This window comes from Lipophrys pholis, assembly GCF_963383615.2.
Source record: "Lipophrys pholis genome assembly, chromosome: 18".
NCBI lineage: Eukaryota > Metazoa > Chordata > Actinopteri > Blenniiformes > Blenniidae > Lipophrys > Lipophrys pholis.
In genome coordinates this window covers 22,655,384-22,683,185 of record NC_137646.1, presented here as the reverse complement: position 1 = coordinate 22,683,185, position 27,802 = coordinate 22,655,384, and the positions used below count along the sequence as shown (strand labels likewise).

Here is a 27,802-nt window from a genome sequence, read left to right as displayed (position 1 = left end):
CGGGAGTCGATGTGGCTAAACACCAAGAAGCAATACAAGACATTTTTTGCTTGGACTGTCTCTCGGGAACTTTTCGCCAATGACTTATTGGCAGAAAGTGGGAGATTTGAACGACAGAGAACTGCTTCAGTCCGTTTATAGCTAGCAAGACTGAGCCGAATACAATAGAAACTCGAGAAAACGTGTAGTTAGTGGTTCCCTATACCCCTTTTCCCCCTACCCTGCTTTTCCCCTTACCCCAATTTTAATCTTCCCTGTTTTACCCTATTCTCCTAAACCCCATGTAATAACTCCTATATTTTATATTAATGAACTATTTTTGGAAGAAAACACCTTTTGACTCTTCAGGGAAGACTCCCTAAGTACAGAAATCATTTCCAGTGAAGCAATACAAGGTGACTATCTCCCTTCACCACGTCACAATGGGCGGCCCAGCCAGGGCTCTCCTGGGAGGCTTCAGCACCACCACCTCCTCCCTTGACGTCGGGAGTCGGATGGCCTGGCCGAGCAGCAGCCCCCTGGACTTTAACCAAACCCTGTCGTGGGGCTTCGGACTGGGAGGCAGCAGTGGCGGCGCAGGTGCAGCGGTCATGAGTTTGGGTAGTTTTGACAATGCCACCACCCAGGAGTCGGTCACCAGGGCGGCGATCAAGGAGAAAAACTGGCCGGCGTTGCTCATCCTCGTCATCATCGCGCTGACGATCGGCGGGAACATTTTGGTGATCCTGGCAGTGTCGCTGGAGAAGAAGCTCCAAAATGCCACCAACTTCTTCCTGAGGTCTCTGGCCGTGGCGGACATGCTGGTGGGCATCCTGGTCATGCCAGTCTCCCTCATCAACATCCTCTATGGTGAGTCATCGGCACCTCCAACATGGCTCTGCAAGATTTTTAAGCGCGATCATATAATTTAATTGAGCGGCATTCGCCAAACTGAATGTTTATTATTAGGCAGACGGTCACTTTGGCAAGCTTTACATGAATGTTCATAAGAGAAAAATAAATGTCCGACTACTTTCTATCCTCAGCAAAATTCCTTAAGTTTCACTGACTGTGCTTATCGATCAGGACATAATTTCTGTTTTTGCAATAACTGAGTCAAAGAGAATTTTTTTCTTTTATTATCTTTTCCTCTTTTATTGATGAAATGGACATTTGCACCTGGTAATCCCACCGCAGCGACAGTCAGAAGGCATTAGAAATCTACTGCCAGGGGTCCAAATGTCAACGGACTCCATTTGAAGTTCTTTGCAAACTCGATTAAAAAAGCAAAAAGAAGTTCAAAAGTTTTTTCTACGGGTCAGTTGAAATTCATTGTAATTATTACAATACTGTACCTATTGAGATATTTCAATGTACACCCAAACCACCATACCAGCATGTGTTGGGTTTTCAATATTCACCTCAGATTCACAAAAAAAGTATTTTTTGTCACAGTAATTTTATTTGGGACTACTTTCAACTACAGTAGAGGGGAAGTGTATTACTCCAAGCATCTCAAGTAAATGCAATTACAACCACATATTTTGGGAAGTAGTAAAATGTGTAAAATATATGGTAAAATTGTACGGACCTTTTCATAAGAAACATGAGCCAAATTGTGCCGTCAGTCTCTAAATCTAATAATGGCCCTTCCATCCGTCTTTGTCCAGCTGGAGCCGATCCCAGCCGATTATGAGTGAAGGCAAGGCAAACACAGCGAGACAGTCACATTTCCAGATACACGCCGTTTAGAGTAGGAATGCACCGATACCGACACAAGAATCGTATATCAGACCAAGGCAGCAGATACAGATACCTGATACATCTAGTATCACGCAACGTCAGCAGCATGTAGACAAGAGAGGATGAGCGATGTCAGCAGTTAGGAGATTCTTTAATAAAAATGAGAATGACAAATATAAGGCAGACTGTAAACTACGTTCTGCCAAAATATCAAGAGCAGGTGAAAGCGAGTTTGTGCAACACCAGCAACTTAAGAGTTCACCCATGCTAGCAGCTACATGCTACATGCTAAAGAGCATCGGGGTGATAAGAGTACTGCCATACTGTATATTGTCATACTGTAGAGTCTCCGAGGCTGTCGGCTGTGGTACAGAGATTCTTCCTTTGCATATTGTTTGCGTAGAATTCAGGCTTTGTGGCATTTATAAATTACTCGTGTCGGTACTCGATATCAGGTTAGTACTCGTACTTGTATTTGTGCTTTAAGAAAGTAGTATCACCATTTAGTCTCAATGGAAATTGGAGGACCTGGAGAAAACCCACACACAGGGAGAACATTTGCTTTTTGACCTTGCTACTTTAATTAAAAAAAATAAAAAGTATATAGAAAGGTTTTGTGGGTTCTCCAATTAATTAATAAAAAGTATCTGCATGTCATGTAGATTATAGGAAGATTTTACTGTATAGTCAGAAAGAAGCTGCAAAATCTGACATAAGCTCCTTTCAGCCTTTTGTCCCCCGGTTTATTGTGTTTTGCTGTTTTGTCATGTACGTTTTCTGAATGCGTAATCCTATTAAACTTTATTTGAACAGGCTCCTGTAAACATCGTGTTTACTCCATTCTATGAAAACAGAAGCTGCTCCCTGCTTAAGTGCTCGCAGTTAATGATTTCCCCACTGTGTCCTACTTTAATCTTTAATAGGTGACACGTCTCTAAAAAAAAAAAAAAAAACCCTCATCCGGTACTGAAACAATACTCTGCTGCAGATTTTTGCCCCTGATCTCAAGATCCCACCCACTCACCAGCTGTTTGGCAGCACGCTGTGACATGCGCCCTGTCGTTATCCTTAAAACATTTTTTAATCCCATTATTAAAAAGACTCCTGCTTCCCGGAGACACTGCGCACCGTTATCCCGCAAGTGACTCGAGTCGATGCGCGGCAGTTTGATTAGTGCGATATCACAGCAGCCATCGACTCCGGGCCCGGAATCTGCATGAACGCCCACATTAACATAATAGGACGGCGGTGCTTCAACATCCACGGGTATGTATTTAATTTCCTCTCTGAAAGTTTAGCGACACATTAAATCTGCGAAAGGTTATCTCAGCCGGGTCTCTACATTAACGCCTCAAACAAGAAGTACTTTTCCCCGCAGTGTACCTGTAAATGTCACCGTCGCAGAAGTGATCGCTGCACCAAATAGCGGCGGAGGAAAACCTTTCTCGGTGGCGTACGCAACAGTTTTTGACCTTTCGTGGTCTGGGGGGACGTTAACGGTTGCCGGCGTTGCGTTGAACTGATGTCCGCAACCCATTTAAGATAATATTAAGGAATCCGTTTGGTATTCTGAGAGGGGTGGAAGCGATTTACCACCACAGACAAGCATGTTTACACGCTGCATGGGGACGCTTTTAGACCCACGTTTCAAAAAAACAAAAAAAATGCATCGTTGCACCAAACAAAAACGTGGTGTCAACGGAGCCTTAAAGTCTTTTGAAGACGTGTCAAGTTTGAGCATTTGAACCGCGGCCAAATTGAGTCTTAAAGAATCTTTACACAGGTTCTTTCACCGCGGACCTAATGATAAATATATGATGTGTCTTGCCGCGGCAGGGCTCTCGCATAAATCTTTTATTAATCGGAACATCCGCCATGTCAAAATGAATCTTTCATAGCTTTGCTTTCGAGGTGCTTTGCATTTCAGCTCTGAGGAAGTCGTGTCAGACAGCAGTCGGACCTGCGTCAAGACGTCCGTGAGACTTGAGGATCCTGAAGGCTGAGAAGAAAGTGTGAAAACAACACCCGGCATGACCGACGCTTGCCTGCTTGCGAAGCTCCTTTTTCTTGAAATCGGCTGATTCCGGAAGTTTACAGCGAAGCACCGGAGAAGCTTGAGCACAATTTTTTCCCGGATTCACAAACGGATTAAAATCAATTTCCATTTCAGTTTGGTTTTAGAAGAACCATAGTAACTGTGTATTTCAACACGTAAAAGTGTGTGTTGTCCTGGTGATTTCACCATATTTTGATAAAAAGGTGCTGGTGCTGCAGTGCCTGATTTAGATATTTCTTATAACTCGGATTGGAAAGAGGGTGGAAGGGAGGATTTTTCAAAATAAATCATGAATGAAAAGTAAAACTCTTTATGTTAAACCATATTTTTATGACTGGATTTGCTGTTTGTAGTATTCAGATGATTCATATTTGTAAATTGAGCTGTAGTCTGAAAATGGTAGCTTCTAATTGTAATGAAAAGTGTTATTTTATTACCTATGAATGTCAAGTCATTAACAGTCATATATTTCAGTATTGTAAACACTAGAATATCTGCCTGTTTTTTTTGGTTTTTTTTTTGAGAACTCATTGGTTATTATAAGTGGCATCACCAAGGCCCATTCAGTTGAATAATTTAATGAATCAAATATTAAATAGTGTTTTTTGTTTTCTGGAACCGTTGTCGTTTTTTGGAAACGACAACGGTTCCAAAGATTTTCCTTCTTTATTTTTTCACCTTCCAAGCAACTCTATTAATTTTACCGATAATGCCTGTTGGTGAGCTATAAAGAGTTTTGGGTTTTTTTTTTTCAAAAAAATATGATTTCAAACTGCCTCAGGCTTAAAATGAGCCAAAATGATAACCTTTGATGGGGATAATAAATGAAAATACCTCAAAACCAATGTGCACATTCCATTTGTTGATGTTTGGCATCTGAATCACCCTCAGCTCTCCTTCTGATTTTACCTTCAGTGAGTTGCTAGATATTTCTCCAGCCTTCAGCCTTTTAGCCTCAAGCAATTTCTGACTCCTGACGCGAAGAAGAAGTTGTATTTCTGCGGCAGAGAGGCTTTAATGAAAGGGTTGGGCTCATACTCGACACTCACAGTAAAGATATACCGCCCTCCTGCTTGAATCTGCATTTCATCTTCCCAGATTTAATGGATGTGCATTAATATATTGCTGGCGCATCACCTGAATTCTGCTGGAATTTTTTTCCTGTTTCATCTCTGACATATACCCACACCAGCCATAAGATTATGACCATCTGTTTGAGGGCCTGGACGACACAAGACCTTTTGAAGGTGTTTGGCACTGACGTGTCAGCGGCATTTCTTTTAAGTCGGGAGTGTAAAAGCTAATTTCATTGGCCACACTCACCCGAACCTGAGCAGTAAATCAAAACCAACAGTTCTTTTAATTTTTTTTTTTTACAAAATCCAATATGAAAATGCTAATATATATATAATATGTTTTTACTGCTGTTTTACTCTGGGCATTGCTGTAATCTTCTGTTCAGTTCCACGTCTCGGTGCTGTGGTATTATAAGCTATTCCTGATCTACTTTTGCGGCGCTCAGTTGATTCTGTTTCCTTGTGAGTGTCTGAATAATCTGCAGTGACGTTTCGGTATGTGGTGTATGTCGCTCAACCTCCACAGGGATGGCAGGTTTCGAGGTTTTCCATGAGAACATGCCGATCATTGGCTAAGTTGGTACAGCCGGTTGTCTTCTGATCAGTCATCTCCTCCTCCAGGTTCAAGGTTCATTAGAAAAAGACACGGAATGGCAAGTTGCTGTCAATGGCGATCGAGCATCAAGCATTGGTGTGAGCGGGTTAACGTGATGGTTCATTTGAAGTGCTTCAAAATGTCGCAAGCAGTAAAATGAGCCATATAAGTTAAAACCAACCTCGCCCAAAGCAGTCTGTTTCCTACGTTTCCTTCCTTGGACCACGTTTGAACCAAAAGAGCTGCAGTTTGAAAGAAGCTCTGGTCCAGTCTTCTGTCGATCACGTTGCAGTCCGTCATTTTTTTCTGCTTCTGACACTTTGACGACTAAATATTCACTTGCCATCTACTGGAAATTGGTAACTAAAACGTGGCATGACAAAGAGATCATCAGTGTTATTCCCTACACTTGTCAATAGAAACAAACTTGTTTATCATTTTTTTGTGGGTCCTTGTCAAAACTTTGCAGTGTAAAAGTGTAACTTTTCTGAAACAAAAAACACTTTGTCGGGAACGTGGGTCTTAATGTGTGATTTTCGCGACTCCGCCATCCCTCATTTTATTTTCCCCTGCCGTTCTCCTGTATCCTCGACACAAGTTGTTCTATCGATGCTATGTGGCTGTCAGGGATCCTTCAAGAATACTAAGTAGGACAGGGAAGGTTGATTGCTGCTTAATGAGCCGCGTATGGTCAATGGACACACTCGCTTGCACACTGCGTATGTCTGAGTTCAAGCTGCCGCCGACGCTGATTATCGCTCGCTGGTCGTAATCAATGTCTCACGCAAACAAACAGACTTTGCACATATAGTCTTAAAAGTGTGTGTTTCAAGATACAGTCTCCCAAAAGAGCACCAGTCCCTGCAAACACACCCACGCACATGCTCATACACTCTCATCTGGATCAATACCTGCAGTGCTTGTCCATCAGACCAGTACGTGAAAGCATCGATCCTCACCACTCGCTGAGCGACAGACCACACACACACACACACACACACACTAATACTGACACCCACACTGCTGCATCACAAAATGTCCTCGCACCATTTAAATTGACAATGAATCACTCCGATTATGGTAATGATGATGACAACGATTGTAATGACGGCAATTATTACAAGAGATGATGCGAATGGTAACATGGCAACTTTCCCTTTTTTCTTTCTTTTTTTTTTTCTTTCTTTTTTTTTCTTCACACATTCTGTTTTTGGCAAATGTGTTTATTAAGAGACAATTAGACGGGTTTGGCTGAAGTCTGTATACACAGGCAAAGTCAATCAGGACATTTCATGACGGCTTCTGTCATAAAACCATGACGGTGACACACTTCAACAGCAAAACAAGTCCAGTCACACATGGCCTCTGCGGCTCGTCAGCTGAGGCGTATGACGGTAAAGTGGGATAAATTACAGCCGAGGACGTAAACAAACACATGAGCCAGAAGCTTAAAAGGTCACTTTGAGTGTTGAGGCGTTCTGCTGCTGGTGAAACTGCTTCGTCGCGTCAGCTGAGTCATCTTTGGTCGGAGGTGCAGGGTTTGAAAATCAGAGGTTGTGATGATTGAAATTTAAAAAAAAAAAAAGTGGCCTTTGTAGACTTACGTAGCGTGTTCTTTAATCCTGCATGTGCGCAGCATCGCACACCTACGTTATCCGAAAATAGCACACCTGTGAAACTGATGAGTGCTGGCGTTTTGACGAGAGAGACAAATATGTGGGAAAGACATTGAGGGGTTATGGTAGTGCGATATTTTGTTATGGAGGAGACGGCATTCGTCTTTTAAGTTGATCTATTTTATACCGGGCGTTTGAAACCCTCTGCGGTGGCTCCCTGAAGCTTTCACAACGTTCAGTGGCGCGACGGTGGCGTTCGGAGCCACTGAAAACAACTTCCAAGCTGGAACTTTTTGAAAGTGCTCCGACTCCATCTCCGGTGGAAAACGCAACTTTTCTGAAACACTGCTACTCCACCTGTACATCTTTTTTTAAAGGCAAAAATTACAAATAAAGACAACCCCGAAATTTTTTTAGATGCTTATATGGGGGCAAAAAATGCTAAAATGAAAAAAAAAGGCTCTGAGAAAAAACTGCTAGAACAGCTAAAATTGTGTAGAAATATATATATATATATATATATATATATATATATATATATATATAAAATCAAATATAATTTTGAAAAATATTTAAAATGCTATTAAAGCTAAATTAAATGGGTAAAATTGTTGAATATGCTAAAAAGAAAATGGCTTAAAACATAAAAAAAACAAAAAGACATCTAAAACTGCTAAAAAATATAGAATTTGTCTCAAAAAATACAGAAAATTAAAGATGAAACCTCTAGAAACGAATACAAAAACAGGAAAATGTAATAAAATATTTAACATCCGATACTGTAGTAATGAAACTTGTTTTGTATGTAGAGCAAGACTATAAAACTTGAGAATCTGTTTTATTGTCATTTTAAAGGCTTCAAGTAACAAAGACAATGAATCACTGGAGTAGAATCTAATTCTGTAAGTGGGAGATGCGAGATGGTTTTATAATTATACATAAATAATATATAATACAGACAATTCCATAGATAACAGACACACACCGAAGTGCAAGAGGTTTGATTTACCCCCTGAATTATTTATTTTTCACTGGTCGGAGGGTATTTCCTGCTCTATACATATTGTTGTTTATTTGTTTGTAGAATATCGAGGTGGTGTGATGTGTGCGTCCAACCTGATGAGTCGTCCTCACGGCTCATTTCTCAGAGTTTCAGGGTAATCGTGCCTGAACGACTTGATACTGTTGCTCTCGCCAGGTGGACAGTTTCTTAAAACTTAATGCAGTGAGGAAGTCTCTTGTTGGAAAATGAGTAATGGCACTTTCCTCTCCTGTGACGTGACTTGAAGAAGCGGCTGCAGAACGAACTCCGTCACCCAGATAATGTCTCGAATTTCCATTTCACTTTACCAGCGATCTCGCGTTTGTTCCATTCATTCACACTGCGATCTTATAAATGGAAGACAGGCTTATCAGATGAGTGTAATTCCCATATTTTTTTGGGCTCGTTTCCTTCCATTCTTTTTGCTTTGCGTGGTGATAACAGCGATAATAAAACACTGATAATACATGAGGCGATGAGATTGCAATTTTTTTATTTTTTTTTTCGCAGCTTGGACGTTAAAAAAAGCCCAACATGTCTCACCTCGGGTGCCACTGTCAGAGGTAAAACAAACCTCGAAACAAAACCCAGTGAATGATTTAATGTAAAGCAATGAAATGAATTGAGATGACGACGGAACGGGCGGCAGGATGGATGAGGAAAAAGAGAAAGCAGCAGAAAGGTGGATGTGATTGCCAGGACTCAAAGGACGGAGAGATTACACGCAGCAACATGCAGACTAAAAGTAAGCGACCTTCACGGTCAACTTAATCAGAGTTATCGCTGTGGGCCATCAGCCTGAGCTGGATACACACACACACACGCACACACACACACACGCACACACACACACACACACACACAGTGACTAAACAGTGTTAAATAACATATTAAGTGTCATTTCTCCTTTCATGAATAGGAAACAGGATCTTCACAAACACAAGAGGCCTGGTATTCAAAATACAGTGAATTAGAGTCGAGTTAGATTATACTAAGTTCTAGAGAAGGAAAAAACTGATGTGCAGCAGTGGAAATAATATAAAATAGAGCTTAGCGAGTAGGTAAGTAGGGGTTAGTAAAATATATTTGACACATTTCAATTGGCTTTTCCCATCTTCATCAGAAATATTTTCCTTTAAAAAGAAAAAAAAATCATTAATTTTAAAAACAAACTAATCAGTTCTGGTTTTTCTAGTTTCCCTACAAAATGAAGATATTTGCAGCAGGCAGTGGACATTCAAAGCCAACGTACAGGCCTGAAAAGACGCAAAGGAAACTTATAGGGTCAGGAACGTGAAACACCACAAACTTATTAACTAGAGCTGTCAAAACGAATGGATTAATCCATCAGCATGATTAATCTGATTAAAACATTCAATGCAAATAACCCATCTGCAGTGCAGGATGAAGGTTGGTGTCCACCAGATTCATTTCTCACAACTTTCTCGGGGGAAAAAACTGGCTGCAGCAGAACCAAAACGAGGACAGATTCAGCAACTGCACAGCTTATTTCTCGCCTCAAATCTTTTCCGAATTACTTTTTTGCTGAATCTTTTCAGTCATAAAAGAGAAAGTTTGTGACCGAGCCGCCATGTTGGTCCAGTTTGAACTGCAGGAGCAGACGACCCTGAGTCGACGGGTCTCCTCTCGAAAAACATCAACAAGGTCATTTGTCTTCGTAACAGGCCTAACGGGTACAGAGTAATGTGGATAAATGTTTGATTTTTAAAGAGAGACGTTTTTTTGTGAACATAAACACGTTTAGTGCTTATCCGCTTTTTTCTTGTGTGTGGAAAATTAACCGCAATTGATATAGATAGAAAAATGCATTATATTTAATCACGATTAAATTAATCCACAGCAACACTGTGATTAATCTGATTAAAAGTGGTTTCGTTTGGCAGCACTAGTTCGTCCTCAAAAATGGATTAAGCAGCAAAATATTTACATCAAATTAATCAGCTCAGCTTTTTTTTTAGTTAAACATGGGATTTATGTTGATTTTGAGTTATGCCATCTCTGTTGATCTACAAAAAAAGTTTGCTTTCATATATTTGTCGTCGTGTAGAGCTGGTGATCATGTTTGTCACTTTCTGCAGGTCTCATTTTATTGCTTGATTAAATGATCTGGTTAAACATCGAAACAAAACCATGAACCCTGCGTGGTGGAGAAACGGGGATTATCTTCAGTTTGTTTTCCCAGAATTTCCGCCATCACCTGCCAGTTGAGTAACACCTTTTGTGTGTGATTCAGTGTGTGTGTTTGTGTCAAGCACTGCATCCAACAAGTGTTTGACCTCTGGAAACTTATGCAATCTGCCTCCCACTCGGCGATACACACACACACACACCCGGGCCGGTGTGTGATTCACTCCACATGCGAGCTGCTCGTCCTGCAGATCGGCGGTGAAATTAAGCAAGGGGCTGTGATCCGTGTCTGTGTTTGTATGTATGTGCGCGACTGTGCACGTTTGACCGCAGGTCTCATCCTTTGCGATGCAAGGAATAAAAAAAACAACAACTTGAGATCAATCGCCACGGGCGTAGAAAGACGCAGAGGGGCGGCGTGTGCCCTCTTTCGAAAGCTGAAACAGCTGGAAATGAAACGTCAAGGTGCAGATGTGCACCATCGGGGATGTTTTCCTCCAGGTCACATTTCAGTGTGTGAAGTAGGACGCGCATGGGGCGAAGTAACAACCCCGTTACAAACCAACCATCGTTTTGATAGTCTTAATACATTTTATGTGCTAGTTTTTGTTGTATTTGTCATCCTTTCTTAGCCGGCGTCTTCCATAAAACTACCTCTTGTATTCTTGTTTTTTTTTTGTTTTTTTTTAAACTACCCCCGGTGCCAAGATAGCAGAGAGTGATTTTATTTCATAACATCCAAAATCGTCTCCCATCGGAGGCTTGAAGAAGACGTTTGGACTCCTTTGGACCGCCCTTGTGGAGCGAGGAAAAGGCTGAAGGACAAAAATCCCTGAGGGATCAACAGAGGAACCAACATGACTAGTCATTTTTAGCATCACAGGCTTTACTGTAAGCCCTTTGCTGGGCCACTGGGAGGTAAATGGCTATTTTACTCACAGCGAACGAACTGGACCATAAATACCATGAAGCAGGGTAAACAGGTTTTTATGTTCTGTAATGGCATTACAGTGGCCCTCAGGTCTTACATTACAATCGTCCAACATTTTTCCCCCTTTCTTCAGCCATCCATTCAAAATAAATCCAGCTAATTTAGTATGCACAGGGGTCAAGTGTCGTTTCTCAGCTTATTAAGTCGCATTTCGCTCCTGGAAGATGGCCAGCACTGGTCTGCTCGGATCCCGGTTCACCGTAGGACAACTTAGTGGAGGTAATGACCGACGACGCTTCCTCCCGCTGGTGTCGGGCTCCATTAAGCAACTTCATGGTTACAACTACTCTGTTTTACTCTTAGTCTCGATCTGCTTCTGCGTCTTTGTCCAAGATGAATTCAGTTCTCTTTGTCTCGCAGTAACTTAATATTTGTGTGTGTTTTTGACTGTGTGTTGTAAAAGTCTGCTGGTGAACCTTGGCTGTGAGTGGAATGTGGGATTGAGACTTGACAGACTTGCATTTTTTGACTCAGCATCATCTTACAAAACACTTTTTTTCATATTTAACACAATTGATAGGAACTTACGTCTCAGCTCTCTGTCGTAGTACCCTGGGGTGTTTCTTTCATCTGTCAAGTTTGCATGTTTTACCCGCCTCGGTTCTCGGCTCGAGGGCCTTTCAGGGTGTTTGCATGTTCTCGTTGGGCACGTGTGAAAACGGCTCCCAAGGTTGAACATTTCGAAAACGTGTGAATGATGCTGTTTGAACGACAATGTTTTCAAGTGAAAACACAAAACTTTGTTGCGTTCGGAGTTTCCGGGTCAGTTTACACAAGTTTGCTTGGAGTCACTGAAAAATGAAAACTTTTTGAAAACGGCTCCCAAGGTGGAGCTTTTCAAAAATGCTACAAATCCATCCCCCCATGTTAAAGGGCAAAAAATGTAACTACACATGTTGACGGTGGAAATGCTTCTACTGGTCAGGCCCACATAATTAATATTTATAGCGTATTCTTCTCTGCGTGCTTGTGTGTTTTTTCAAAACAGAAACAAACAATTTTCCCTTTTAAGCATTTAAACATGCATCAAACCAAAAGTCTGAGATTTAAAAAGCTGCACGGCTGCAAATACAAACTTGTATGCACAGCTTGGCTTGCACTGACGAGTAGGAACAATGTGTACGTTGAAGAATATCTAAACAGTTTTACATTCCTTTTGGGATCAGTTATATGCAAACTAATTATCCCCTGTTAACCTCTATTCTCCAGCGGTGCGTTTATCCATGTAAACATCTCTGCCTAATTATCCTAATCATAATAATCACTGTAAACTGTATAAATGCTGTAATCAAACCGATCGCCCTCGTCTGAAGTGTCATGGGACCTGGGAAATCCAGGTCATGTAAAGCCGGCTGCGCCTTGTTCTTTGATGCTCTTTAATTAATTGAAGTTTATTCAGCCTCTCCACTCGGCGTCTTAAGCCTTCAGAGTCTGCTGTCCCCGACGACTTTCGCTCAGCCAGGTCCTCGGAATAGATTCATCGTAATGACATTGCTGCTTTGAAAGGCGGCCGAAAACTGCAAGGAAATTTAAAAAAAATTTAAAAAACAAAAAGGTAGCCAGCGCGTCGTTTCCATCAGCTGGATGTCACGGACTGCATGTTAACCACTGGTGTTCTCCGTCTTTGCTCCTGCAGACTACGCCTGGCCTCTCCCCAGCGCTCTGTGTCCCATCTGGATCTACCTGGACGTGCTGTTCTCCACCGCCTCCATCATGCACCTGTGTGCCATCTCGCTGGACCGCTACGTGGCCATCCGCAACCCCATCGAGCACAGCCGGTTCAACTCCAGAACCAAAGCCATGATGAAGATCGCGGCTGTCTGGACCATATCTATAGGTAGGGAGGCGTACGTCTTACACATTTCCTCCGACATGACGCGTCGCGGCGTGCTCTGGTTTCTGACGCCGACATGTTAACCAGAGATCCTTTTGAGAAGTTTTGAAGATGAGCTTTGGGCACTCATTCATTTGACTTTGCTGACCTTTTTCGCCTTTCATCAAAAGTTCCTTATTTCCTTATATAACACATCTAATAAATCCAACATACTTGGTGTAATGACAAATGTAATTGCTGGTGGTCGTCATATTGTGGCTGATGTACACAAACAGTGCATAGTGAGTGATATTTAAAGGCGAACTATTCGGCTAAAAATGCATTTGAACCAGAAGACCTTTAATATCTATAATGTTGAGTTGGTTCCCTTCAAGTCTAAATAGAAGTGGTTGGATCCCTGGTCTTAACTCATCCATTTCAACCTGAAAACACTCAAACACGGGGTATGTGTTGGAAGAGCTTTATTGGCTTAAGAAGTTGCTTGGCACTCAGACCCCGGCGCTCAGACCCTGGCGCTAGACTGCGACAGTAATGGATGCATACACACTGAAACTGCTCCAAACAGAGGTCGAGCGTGCTGCTGCTACCATCGGCGTGTGAGTGTTTGCATGACTGGGTGAATGTGACCAACGGTGTAAAGCACTTTGAGGCGGCCGAAGCAGCGGAAAGGCCAATTACCTTAACAAAAGAACGATGTCGGAACAGTTTGCAGGAGTATAATTAAAAACCTTCGTCCAAGAAATTGAAATTTCCCTCTTGATAACAACTCGGAGGCCTTTCTGTGAGGAGTTTACACGTGCTCCCTGTGGCTTTCTAAAGTTCTTTAGTGGCTCTAAATTGGACGTAGTCGTGAAAGTGAGTGTATGTATTGTGTCCTATAGATGGTGGATGGACCGACCTTGACAGTAAAACGATTTCTCTATGTTTATTCTTAGTTGTCTAGAATAGGTAACATAATAATATTATGATGGATTGAAAGAGCGACTAATGACTGCCGGCTTCTCTTTGTATGAGTTGATCCTCCTTCTCCAATATGAGTGTTGAATGTTTTCTGATTCGAATAGATTCAAATCTTGTGCACAACAGTCAATAATGGTCAAATGAGCACAACTGTGCTGTCTACATCTGTACCGTCAAGCGGGGAAAAAAAAACAGCCTTGAAGACGCTTCTGACCTTCATGGTGCCGCTGCAATGAAAACGGCCTCTTCTCAATAACAGTCGGTGAAAGCTCAAACGACTAAAACATCTGGTTAGTACCTCTTCCCAAGCATGCAAAACTCATAAAATATCGTTTTTTGTCACGCTCAAAAATCTTTGGCCATGTAGGATCCGCGGGGATTTACTTACATTTTTTTATAATTTTCTGCCTCAGTGCTGACATCACAGAGCTCGATTATCCACTCAGATGACCGCTTGTCTCATAAAATGTAATGTCCTTGTAACTCTTGACAATCCAGTGAATGCGTTTAATTGAAAATGCCACTGATTTCTTTGCCTTTAGAGCAGTATGCGTTTGCTAAAATGAGAAAACAAAACGGGCGTTAATGAAAAGCCAATTCTTGATAAATAGATGATAACTGGAGCTCAATCATTGTGACATTTCTGGTTTTTTTTTTTCCATAGTCGGCCATTAAAATGTGGCTTCTAAAGAGGATTTTATGTCATTTTTATGTTTTCATTAAAGCAGGTTGTCCATGCAAGGACACCGAAACAACCTTTCGTCGTGTTTTTTTGCACCAAAAATACAGTATCCGTTTCCCTGCATGCTTCTAAAAATGGCCTAAAACCCTCAGCCAGTGTGTCATGGAGGTGTTTATGGTCACTTCTAAGGCTGGATTTGTAGTTTGTGGTTGTTTTAGGTTTCTTTTCTTTATCTTTGTTTTTTCTTTTCTTTTTTATTGTTCAGCCTTCCTGTTAATGTGTCCATTCCCCGCAGGCCTGTACATTGTTGCCAGATTGATGGTTGTTATTAAATTTAACGACTTTTCGGGATCCACTGTTACTGTCTGCAAAGGTCCTCCCAGCACACCTCCTTATTCCCTGAAATACTGGAGACACTGTTGGTTTGTTGACGCTCAGAGCGTCGGCTGCCGCATTGTTACAGTTGATATTCTAATCCCTGACGGCCATCACCACATATTTTATATTCTTTTTTTTTTTTTTTTTTTTTATCAATAATGAAGATGAAATTATACAAACGAATGAATTGTGTTGTATTTTCAGGGTATGCATGAGATATTATGAAAATGAGATACATATAGTGTGGGTGAATTTTCATCTACTGCTGCTTTAAGAGTCATTTATTGTATTTGATCAACAGGACATTCCAGGTAATTGCAGCAAAAAGGCAAAAAAAAAATATATCTTCTTGAGTGGATATTTTAGGTCCATATTCTAAATTTCAATCTTTCCAACATGACAAAAACAAATCGAAACACAAAAAAGGAAGCTAATACAAACAACCTTCAACAGTGCTGAAACGCTAAGGGAATACCCCATAAAATACACAAAATATAGTGTTTTCGTTCATCCGATTGCGTCGGCGCCGCTGCGGCTGCTTCAAAAAGCAAATCAAGCAAACAGTAAGAGCCACATTCATGCTCAACAAGTTGAAACCTCTAACCACAAAGACTAAATCGGAGTTGTTCTGTCGTTTTTGTGTGGCTTCAGTTTTGCCATTTGCTAGTAATTTATAGCACTTCCATTCTGGAGACTTGAGTTTACACGGTGTAGTGGTGTTTTCTGTTTTTGAATAGCACTCGGTCAGTGGGAGTCATCTGTTGCTTATTTTTGACAGGTTTGTCGGATAGGGGTCATACTATGCCAAATAATATTTTTTAGGGGTTTTCAAACAGTAATAATCATCCCCATACTTGGAATGACACCCCAGAAGTTGAAATCTGTCGTCTCTCTTCCTGGCTTGTTTCAATTTTAAAAAGTGTGTTGCTCCAACCAGCCAATCAGAGATCCAACCGTACATAGTGTCATCAGTGGTTCAGCCAATCACAATCAAAGTAGGCTCCTCCCTTTGACTCCTCCAACAATTAGGCAGCTCTGCTCTGGCACATGGCGCCACGAGAGGAAGTAGTTCCTCCTCTTCCCAAGATGGGGATGTGTGGGCCGGAGCCAGTCCAGCTCACACAGACACAGCAGATTCTGTATGCAGCTCCTACGATCCAAGATTCAAATGGAGGAAAATCAAGAAAAAGCTGGATTTTGGGGCAATAAACTTTGAATACAAAGTTTTTAGACCAACAAGACCTGTGTGAAAGTGTTAAAAAGTAAATAATATGACCCCAAAATGAGAACGCCAACCTCTCCTTTGCTGTTATTGCATTGTTGTATGACTTTGGTCTTCTTCTCATCCCTCCCATGGGAGGTGCAGATGGAGTGCATTAACATTATTTTCTTTTCCTCATGCCACCATCGTGAATCGTTTAATTCTCCCAGGACTTTGGGCTGCGGTGGGAATGCAGGCAACGGTGCTCACATGAACCTTGATGGTTCCTCGAACAGCAGCACGGCTTTTGAGAAAGTCCTGGCATGGTTTATTCATTCTTCATTGATGCTGCTGCGATACAAGCGTGGTCGAGTTGGAAATTTCACATTCGCAACTCTGCAGTTCTCAGTTTTTACATCCAAGCCAGTTGTAGTATTAAGAATTATGAATGAACGAATGAACGGTTAATTTTGGTGACAGTGCAATAATTGAATTTTCTGCATTCAGTTTATAGCGTTTAAAAGTTCACGCACATGTGGGTTTTTTTTTTCTCCTTTATTCCAATTTCTGTAGTCGAAATGAGTATAGGATGAAGCCAAGGCTTATTTTTGCCTGTCCGTCGATAAAGTTACCCCGGACACCAGTGATACAAGAAAAACAAACTGGAAAAATAGAATATATAATTTACTTTATGTATGACTGCACCACTCCTGTCAAAATTCACAACACATTGGCAAAGGCATTGTAAAGAACCCACAGTTGTTATATTTTTCCAGACAAACAGAAGGACAGATGAAGGCTTCGACATTGAACGTCGCGTTGTTCCTCGTCGAACGCAGCCGCAGACGGGTCGCGGCCCCTGGAACTGGGACACGGCTGTAATAATCTCCCCGGGAGGTCTATTTACCGGCTGCTCTCAATCATACGACGTGACTTTAATTGGCGCATGAAGGAAAAGAAAAAAATGGTCCTCCCGTCTCTGCTGCCTCCTTCATCACTTGGTCTCATTTCCTTTATCCAGCCTTTCTTCTACCGTTGAAGCAATCTTTTCTGCTGTATAATAGCTCGGAGTCATCAGCCTGTCAAGTGTGTGTGTGTGTGTGTGTGTGCGCGTGAGTGTTGGGGGAAGGTAGTACCTCCCTCCAAGGCGAGTCCGGAGGGATCAGATGACTTTAAGAACTTTTCCCTCCCTCGGCTGGTCTGACCTCCGGCTTCTGTTGATGTTGTTTTGTGCCCTTTAAGACCCAGGAGGGCTTTATCTGTCTCGACACGCAAACACACACATAAACACACGCACACACACAATGTATCACTAAATCCTATGACTCTACAGTAAATGCATCTCCCGTCGTATTAGTGAATGAACCCCTCCGGTGGAGACGGCTGTATGTGATGCATAAGCTTTATTAAACATATATTTAAATCCGATTCGAATGTGAAACTTAAGGATGGTCATTAAAATAAAAATGAATGAGATGAGGGATTAGCTATATTAAAGCGTATCTGTATCAGATTAGTAAATCATTAAGCAAGTATCAAAGTTAATCTACAGTTTTCAAGGTAATTATGACAATAGATTACATAGACATTTTCAACTAAGTGATGAATGATCGCCTTTCTTCCATTTTTTGATACTTTCTTCCACTTTTGGATTAGCGCGGATTAGAAAATGACACGTCCCAGTAAGAGATGATTGTCTGAAATCAGACTCACCAACACTGCGGCAGTTTCCTGTGATGTACATCTTGCCAAGATGTTGTTGCGAGATTATTTCTTGCAAGCTTCATGAACAAACTGGCTCGATTGACTGATTTCTCCAGGCACCCGCTGGATTTTTATTTTTATTTTTTCATTCTCTTCCTTGACTCACTGCTCATTCATGTCTTTCTACTGTGGAAATCCCCATCTTTTCCCATCGGTATTTCCTTGCCCCCACCCCAAGAGGTTCTGCACCACAACACTGAACCGTGATTGAGGTCTTAGAAGGCTTACAGCAATCAATGCAAAGGGATTAGCAACCAAACATCCAACGGAGAAACGCACCGGCAGATTTTCCTGCCACTTCTTTGCCAGTTGATTTTCCAGCATTTTGGGCTTCTACCCTCTTTTTTCCACCCCTCCTCAGATCCACCAGAAGTGGTACATCTGCACTGAACTACCAATCTGAACAGCTTCCTTTATTTGTGGTGAATTTGATATGCAGAGTGTTGGTCATGCATGAATTACCCCGGGTGTTTTTTTGTTTTTTTGTTTGTTTGTTTGTTTCTTTAGACCACAGTGAGAGCTCTCACACATTTCAGATGCTCATGTTGTACTTGTCAGAGGAGCTGTTTTGAAGTCAGGTTTTTGAGTCAGGGCGAGAGCGCAGTGTTTGTTCCCGAAATGTGTTGGATGCGGTGCTTCTCAGACCAAGGACCCAAAAAAATAATAAAAAATACAAGTGCATATTGATTGTCTTGCAGCCTTTGGACCGTGGCCCGTATGCATCCGAGCGAAACGTTTCACCCGGAGAAGGTTGAAAACAAGAATATCTGACATCAAATCTTTACTTTGCCCAGTCGAGTTTGGATTATCTGCGTGAATCGGCCGGTCTTGCAACCGGAAATCCTCGGCGGTGTCTGAGAGAAACGCTAATAAACAGGAAGTGTAGTGAAGGAGAAAACTGATTTGAGCCAGCCAATTTACATAACTCTTTTTTTCCTTCCATGACTTGCGTGCTTGTAAGTGCAAGCGGATTCAATGTGGCAGATCGTTTACATCCACCTCGTTGCTCTGAAATAGGAAAACGCCAGATGGATGTAATAGTTTCTTCGGCACTGTGTGGTGTATTTAAAAAAAAAAAAAACGCGTAGCTACTCTGTCGCCCTGAAGTCTGTCGTGACGTCCTGCAAACGTCTTCATTACCTCTGGAGCATCTGTCAGCAAATATTTTCAAAGGCTTTTAAACAGATTGTGGCACTTTAGAAGGAAATTAAAACCTGTGTCTTGGAGATGCATCAAAGTCAAGAAATGAGGCGTGGCATTCTTTTATATTTCACGTTTAGTTAATGGAAGCGAACAATAGCGAATAATGAACGACTTTGTATAAACATAGCCGTGGATGTAATTTAGCGCATGATTTTGAAGTACATTTTGTTTTGTGTTTGGCTTTAATCACAAGGTTCCACATTCTACACCCCGTCTTTGCCTGTGTCATTGAGCAACGTAGTTTTATTTATGAAACCAACACCACCCTCTAGTGGCACAACATGCTAACTGCATAACTTTCAGCGCTCGTTTTTGAAACATTGCAGTGTAAAGGTAAAACTTTTCTGAAATGAAAAGACAAAAAACGATGCGTGTTCACTTGAACAGGGCCTACAAAACCCCACAAGGCGGCATACAATTTAGAACAACATTTGACATTAATTTGTAAGAACAGGGAAAAAGTGACAACGAAAATGTTTTGTATTTGTCCCAGAATACTAAATATATGTCAACTTGGGATACAAGCCAAAACAACAAAGTGTATTTTCCAGAAAATTGCTTTGCCTTTATAAGTTGTGCCTCAAAAGGTCACCTGATGGATCAAGTTAATTGACTCCCTTCAAATATCGGAGCAGCTTTGTGTTTTCTCCCCCTCTTTGGGCCCCTGAACCACCAGCTGTTTTCGCATCATAGGAAATCCCCCCGTCTTTCCGCTGGCATTTCCTTGACCCCTCTAAAGGTCCTTCACCGCTACACGCTGCTGTGATTGAGGTCTGAGGGGGCTTACAGCGATCAATGCTGAAGGATTAGCAGCGAAACATCCCTCAGAAGAATCCCGCCGACTTTCTCTCGTCTAATAACCCGCCCTGTTTGGTTTGGAAGTTGGCTCAATCCATCTGGATTTGGAGGAAAAGAATAAGGGCAGCTTACATAACGAGGCATTATGCAAGATATTATACCATGGCAACACCATATAATCCTTAATTTTAATGTGTTCTCAAAGTGACACCACCTAGTTCTCGATTTGTTCAAACGAGTTTAGATTTTCATAGTGAAAGAAAATGTGTTGCGAGTAGTTAGAATAATAAATTAGCTTTCCAATTAGATGAGGCAAACAAACAACAACAAGGGGAAAAAAAACTAAGTTATACTAGCCCTTTTATTCCAGTCTGCACTTCCACTTCATACCACGTGATGGTGTTGTGAGTCACTAACAATAGAGTCCCACAGAAAACAATAAAGAAAGTTAAAATCCAACTGCTAAGAGTCTGACAGCTGAATTGAGGACAGACTGGACACTATGGTGACTCATGATCACTATTGCCTGTATGAAAGAGTTACATAACGTAAAGGTAAAACAAGTTAGATTAGATTAAACTATCTCTTCAGGACACATTTTTCATGGTATAGATTGTTCATCATCGGCATGCAGTTGGATATACAGTAGTCCATATAAAAAGCTAAGTGAATATTTTTAGAGGGTTTGTTATAATCCATTCTCAAAGTTAAATAATTATTTTTTTCCCTCCGCGATATTCCTGCTGGATTCCTTATAGTAAACAATATTCCCGAAGTTACTCAAGAATTAATTGAAGTAATTAAAATTTAGGCTTTTCTTAAGCTGCAGCAATTTACTTAAAGCTGAAACACATATAAATCCCCCCGATCCTCTTCAGGGGGAATCTAATGCACCTAAAATCGTCTTCTTCTGGCACTTTATATGCTGCAAGTTTTTATTCAAACTTATTTTCTTTCCATTGCATCAAATAACACATGTTATATCTGAACTCGACACTGTAAGGTCAACTTTCGGGATTTCCCAATAGGAGCTTTTATAATTGATTGATGGTGGTGTCACATTCCTCGTCAGAATTAGGGTAGTCTCCTCAGCTCAAATTTATGGCCTTTGTTTAATCCATATGCCCAGGCAAGGTAATGTCGATTTGTTTGTAACCACTCACACATTCATACAGTCGCTTCCAAAGGGATTGTCATTTCTGTCTTCTTCTGAGTTCTGTAGTTGTCTTTGTTCCTTCCGCAAAACCCCGCCCCCACAGACCATCGGCGGTCTGTTTGTCATGCAGCATTAATCTCCCTGAACACATACCAAACTATGCAGAAAAGGGACAGAAGTCTTCGCCCGTATCTGTCTTGGTATTCAGGGTTCTTCTCTTCTCCTTCTGGGTTTAACTGCAGTTTGCGTCTGTGAGTGTTGCAATACCGACATCTGCTGGTACCGGCTTTGTTGTCTGTATTTATTCAGTCTAATGTAGTCTAAACAGATACCAATTCTCCCTGGACTTCTTATGTGTTTTCTATTCCCGGCATTACCTCCATCGCTTTCATTTAAGCTGCGAAGCTCGAGTACGCTGAGCGCTTTTACGTAATCTGTCGCGTGTGGTGTCACAGCCGCCCGCTGTGACTCGCTGGTGTTGACTCTCAGGTTCACGGTGGTTTGTGGGGATCATGAGGGGGTTTGCTGAGCGGCTCAAACCCGATGATTTCACAGATCCCCATCTGCTGTTACGGTAATCTTCCTCCGGCAGCCGAGAACCTCCAGCGGTGATGCGTCGCGATCTGACACAGAGTGTGTCTGCGCTCGGCAGCATTGTGTGTGCTGTGCCTCTCTGTGAGTTTACAGGGTCAGTGAGCAGCTGTAGTTTGAGGGCGATAACCACAATCGCCCAAGGAAGTCAAATCGGCTCTATTTAACAGTTTGTATTTGTCAACAATGGCGAGGACACGGACATTCATGTGGACAGACGGACCAAGTTGCATTGTTATTACGAGTGACCCTCTACTACAAAAGTCCCAGGACAATGCGGACTGGGAGTCATGACACGCCTCCATTGTTGTTATTGTCCATCTACTTGTACCATTTGTTGTGGCCGTGTACAGTCGCAGCGTTTTTCAAAAAGTTGTATTTTCCAAAAGTTGCATTATCAGTGGCGCCCAGCACCGTTGTCATGGAAACAGGGCCTCAAGTACAGACAGCGATGAAGTGTTTGTTCGTAAATCAGTCCTCTCCAGACACAGTATGAGAAAGCTATGACTCTTGCAAGACTTTTCGACAGAGTCTTTGCATTCACAACTAATTTGGACAGTCACAGAAGTAAAGTGGTTGGATTTAGACCAAACGCTTTCTTCGCCTGCACGGTGATTACATTTGGGGGGGGGGTGGGACACCGCCGCCGCCGCTGCTCCGAACTTGCAAAGTTGAGCCGATTACTAACAGGATAAATCGATGGAGTTCGCACTTATTCCAGCCCACACAGTTCTGAGCGAAATGAGATATCCTGACTCGTCAGCGAAACACTCCTCTGCCCAGACGCTTCATACCTTCATACTTAGACCTGTATATCTTTCCTTTTCCCCCCCCACCCGGTGTGTCTCAGTAATAAAACAGCACTGGACTGTGGACTCTTCCACCAAAAATGCTCTTTGAGATCATTAGGCGGTGTTATAATCACAGGTCAGGAATTCTTCCAAGGCTTGTTCTCACCTCGGTCTTTTATCAGCGGTGCCCTCTTGCAGCACTGAGACGCCACAGCGAAGCCCCATTACACCCAGAGAGTGTAAAGACTCAAATAATGTATTGATTTATTACCTGTTTGGCCCTTGTTATGCTCCTAATAACTTACTTTACTGCTGCTTGTCCCTATTTACTGTCATTATCATAAAGATAGAGTCTTTAAGGACTAATGTGAAAACCAGTAATTATGTTTTTGAGCGATCACCGGGAGATAGTTCTGCCTTTTCTGGCCATGATTTATGGTTATGAATCCATAATGACCCAATGTGTTCCCATGCAATGGTTCTGAGTGTTTGCTTTAAAGTCATTAGTTTCTCCCAGGAAGCTTGAAATGACTCCACGCAATGCTCACACTCCAATATTAACCTACACTGTGTTTGTGCTTTAATTTGAGAGACTCTTTTTCAGACACAGAGTGCATTTGTCTTGATTACAGATTTAAATTCATGCAAAATCGGTTCACTAAGTAAAAACTGGATATCGATGCAGTTTCCAGCCACCGTAATGTTGCTGTTTAGAAGACTTCACTCTGATATTACATGCAGAAAATATTCCGATTAAAGGCGAGAGGGTCAATCTCTGGAATTAACTGAGCTCCACGGATTTGCTTTTATGTTTTGTGTGAAGTCGAGACATTAAAGAGAGCAAAATCTATAGCTCGTCTCCCAGTGAGTTTAGAGTTTTATACACTTCAAAAGGAAGTTATGGTATGGGGGGAGAAAAAAAGCAATACTCAACTATGCTACATGCTGTTAGATAATTCATTTTGATTTATTAAAACTCTCCATAATTGTTCTCAATGATGAAATGATCTCAACTTATAGACTAGTGAGCACATGGATGGATGTTGTTTCCAATACGTATTAATGTATGGATGTATGGCTATGTTGATACATTGAACAGAATGATGTAGGGTGCTGTATAAACAGGATATTAGTGAAATTGGTGGAGAAACACTGTTCACATGATTTAGATGGAAAATCCCTCAAATTAAAGCCGAAAGTCTCTATTTGACTCTCGTCTGGATTGTTGGTCAAACCCACTGTGAAGCTGTGCAAAGCTGAAAGGGTACGGTAATCAGTATAAAATGAAACAAACCAAAGTCTCACCACTATACAAACACAAAAAGTGTCGTATCAAAATACTTAAAACACGAGGTGTCGAAGTTCTCCTTCTCTCTTCTCCCTCAGGAGTGTCGATGCCCATCCCCGTGATCGGCCTCCACAACGAGGACAAAGTCTTCGTCAACGGCAGCTGCGTCCTCAACGAGGAGCGCTTCATGCTGATCGGCTCCTTCGTGGCCTTCTTCATCCCCCTGGTCATCATGGTGGTGACGTACTGCCTCACCATACAGGCAGGTCTTCGCGCAGCGGAGCGAACGTCCTGCGTTCCCCCTGTGGAGCCCCGAACCTCTAACGCGAGTGCTCTCGTCTCCAGGTGCTCCAGAGGCAGGCCACCGTCTTCCTGTACGAGGCGAAGGCTTCCTCCCAGCAGCCTTTGCACACACCAGCAATGACGAACACGCTGCAGCCTCCACCCAGCACCTTCCACCTTCCTCAGATCAACACCCTGGCTCCTCCAGACTCACAAGGTAGATGAAGTCGTCTTTGTGTTGTAAGATACTTTCTACGTAAGCCCGGTATTTTCCATTTCAATTTTTGCATTAATATTTGCTCGTCTCATGAAGTCTGATTGTGCATACTTAAAATTGAGGATCTACAGATTTATATGTCGACGCTTAATTCAAATTCATATGTTCGCAGATGTTCATTGGCGACTCAACTCTCTATAAACCTAAAACAGCTTTTTAGTACAGCTTAACGGCAGATTTTCATTTGCGGATCCTTTCTGTAAAATCTTGAATTTTTCATGTTTTGCCCCTCCCCCAGAGTTGAAGCCCCCGCCCCCCCAGAGCAGACGAAACACCCTGAGCTGCCTGAAGGGGGCGGAGCCCAGCATCCTGCTCAGCGCCTCCACCTCGGACAGCATCAGCATCATCCCCAGCTCCGAGGTGGCGTCGCAGCTCAGCTCGCCCGCCGCCGGGCCGGGCCGGAGCGACGCGTCCGGTTGCCACGGGCGACGGGGGATGATGCAGGCCATTAAAAACGAGAGGCGGGCGTCAAAGGTGAGAACGAGGGGATGAACTCCACCGGACTGCTTGATTTGATGTTGTCACTTCTTTACATACTTCATCGTGAAGCGCTATGCACGTCGTGTGCCACAGCGGTAGTGGGATCCAGATATATAACCTTCAAAGTCAAGACGACACGGCCTAGAAACTTTTATATGTAGGACGATTTTGTTGCCGTGAAACCTGACATGTTCTAATGTTTCACTGTTTTAGCTGATTTTGCCAGTTTTCAAGATGGCGACTCTGCTGTGTGTTAACTTATCAAATATGTGGGCGAATCCACTTCACCTATCGCACATCACTGCTCCGGCTTTCTCAAAATAATTTCCATTGTTAGATTAAGGCCTCCTTGGCCCTTCTGTAGTGGCTCCCTGAACCTTTCATCGTACCTAAATAAAGATTTCTGTCTTGTTTTCATACTAATTATACACGCAAAGTCACTTTCAGAAAGGCTTTTTATTTGTGGCTAAAAAAATGTTTTTTTAGAAAAAGCACAACTGAAATGGGCAAAAAAAAAATTGTTAAAAGCCACATGAAATGGAGAAAGGAAAACTGCTAAACCAGTTAAAAAAGAAAAAAAATTATAAATTACTAGGATTTATTCAAAAGAAAAAAAAGACAAATGGGGCAAAACACACAAAATGACTTACAAAAGAAGCCAAAATTGTTAAAACAGCAAAAATTTCCAAATTGTCTAAAGAAATGCTGAAAAATAAGGTGAAAACCTTTAAAATTTGATTAAAAGACATAGCTGGAAATGTACTGAAATGTCAACCATCCTTCTTACGTGCAACATAAGACCCAGTTTATCTTTATATTTCAAAGCTGTGTTTGCCTCGTTTTTAAGTTGAAAGGTTTTTTTCCCAGCTCCAGGTTCAAAGCACTTTGGCTTTAGTGCCTTGCTCGACGACTCTTCAACATATGTGGGGGGTCAAACATGTGGCATGAAAAATGGCTCAATTTTATTGAATATAGTGTTCAAGTTGATGATTTCTTTTCTTCCATAATGTTCCCGTCTTAAATCAACAGACGCGCAAAATAAATCAGGATTTCTCAGTTTGGTCTTTTCAAGCTGATATTTGCTTCGGTCATAATAAAGGAGGCAATAATCTACCGAACGAAATTCATCCAAGATGAAGCCACGATTACTGAAAACGCGTGCCAAACCCAGCGTGGTAGAAGTTTTGAGAACGATTTCTAATTCAACTGGTGCATATAAATGTCTCCGGAGTGCAGATGAGCCATTAAAATTATTCAAGAAGTGAAGCATTGAAACACTCACGCGTCGTCGATATTCTACTGTCATTTAATCTGCTCAGCGGTGGTTATCACGAAGTGCTGTAACTATGACGATCAAGGCGTGTGTGAGTTGGGGGGGGGGGGGGGGGTTCAGAGTGACTCCCAGACGTTTCCTCACGGCGAGATTCAAATGCCTCCTCTGAAATATTTAGACGAGCCGGTGTTATCAATCCCGCACAGACACCGAAGAAGACGCTTGAAGTGCAGCCGGAGTCACCGGGTGTTCGGAGGGCGCTCAGCAGTGTTTCCGGGATTTTTCAGATTAATTTTGGATGAGGACCAAAAGCACTCTTACACCGATATCAAAAATTTAGATTTGGGTGGGAGTGGCGCAGTGGAAAACCCGAACCTGTGCGCGGTCGACACATTTCAAAGAGACGTTTGAATATTCGCATAATGAAGAAATGACACATGTGGATCCCACAGCAGGTGAGGCTGCAAAATGGGAAACTGCATAGACGTTTCCGCTATTCTGATTTACACGTTTGCATCATCAGCATTTATTTGTATAATGGTTCGTTCCCCAGAATAAAACAGAAGATAATGTAGAATTCATGCAAACTGAGGAAAGTAAAATGCATAAAAACAACAGATTCATGAAAAAAGTGCAGGTGCATTGGTCAGATGTTCTTCTTACTTCTGACTTTCCTCAGAAACACACGGTGGGATTCAAACCAGTGAACCGGTTCTCTTGCCTCCAGACCAGGAGTGTCAAACGGACTCTAGTTCAGGGGCCACACACGGTGTAATTTAGAAAGGGGGGTCGTACGTTTGACACCTCTGCTCTCGACCATCAATTCTATCAAGGCTGTTCATGACAGAACTTTACAATCCAAGGACAAATAAGGACATCCAATGTATTTGTGTTTTCTGTACTCAAAGTGAAATTTTGAGGTTCTTGCCGTTTTTAGGTCATCATGCTTTCAGGTTGCCGTGCGCGGCACCTGAACTGGAATGACCGAGAAGGACTTTTCATCATCCCTCTGTGTCTCCCCTCAGGTCCTCGGCATTGTCTTCTTCCTCTTCCTCATCATGTGGTGTCCCTTCTTCATCACCAACGTCACCTCCGTGCTGTGCCGCGACTCCTGCAACGAGACGCTCCTTAACGACCTCCTCAACGTCTTCGTGTGGGTGGGTTACATCTCCTCCGGGGTCAACCCCCTGGTCTACACCCTCTTCAATAAGACCTACAGGAGAGCGTTCTCCAGCTACATCAGGTGCCAGTACAAGGCCGGGGCCAACGCGGCCGGGCAGAGTTGCAAAACCCTCCTGGTGCCGCCGCCGTGCCCGTCGCACGCCGTCACCCCCCTCCTGATGGGCGGCCACGGGAAAGCCGGAGTCGACCGCAATAGTAACTGTCGCAACGGAGGGAGGGGGGACAACGGGAGGCTGGCGGTGGACCCGGAGGACACCACTGACGACGGGACGCAGATCGGAATAGTGTCGCAGAGCCTCTCCGAGTGCCTCAACGTGGGCATGCTTTCAGAGGCGGAGCCGGAGACGGAGCTGGAGCAGGACCTGTCGCTCATCAGCTACAGCTCCGCCTCCAGGGAACACACAAGCAGCGTCTGA

At 42.5% G+C, this 27,802-nt stretch overlaps 1 protein-coding gene across 1 annotated transcript; it reads left to right on the top strand.

Annotated features, from left to right (window-relative positions):
- Positions 1–422: 422 nt before the first annotated feature.
- Positions 423–27,802, top strand: htr2cl1 (5-hydroxytryptamine (serotonin) receptor 2C, G protein-coupled-like 1; the record flags this gene model as incomplete). The annotated part of the gene is made up of 6 exons (XM_080486724.1): positions 423–849; positions 12,883–13,083; positions 23,991–24,154; positions 24,238–24,301; positions 24,690–24,925; positions 27,230–27,802. 6 exons carry the CDS (start codon positions 423–425, stop codon positions 27,800–27,802), a joined length of 1,665 nt encoding a protein of 554 aa, XP_080342850.1.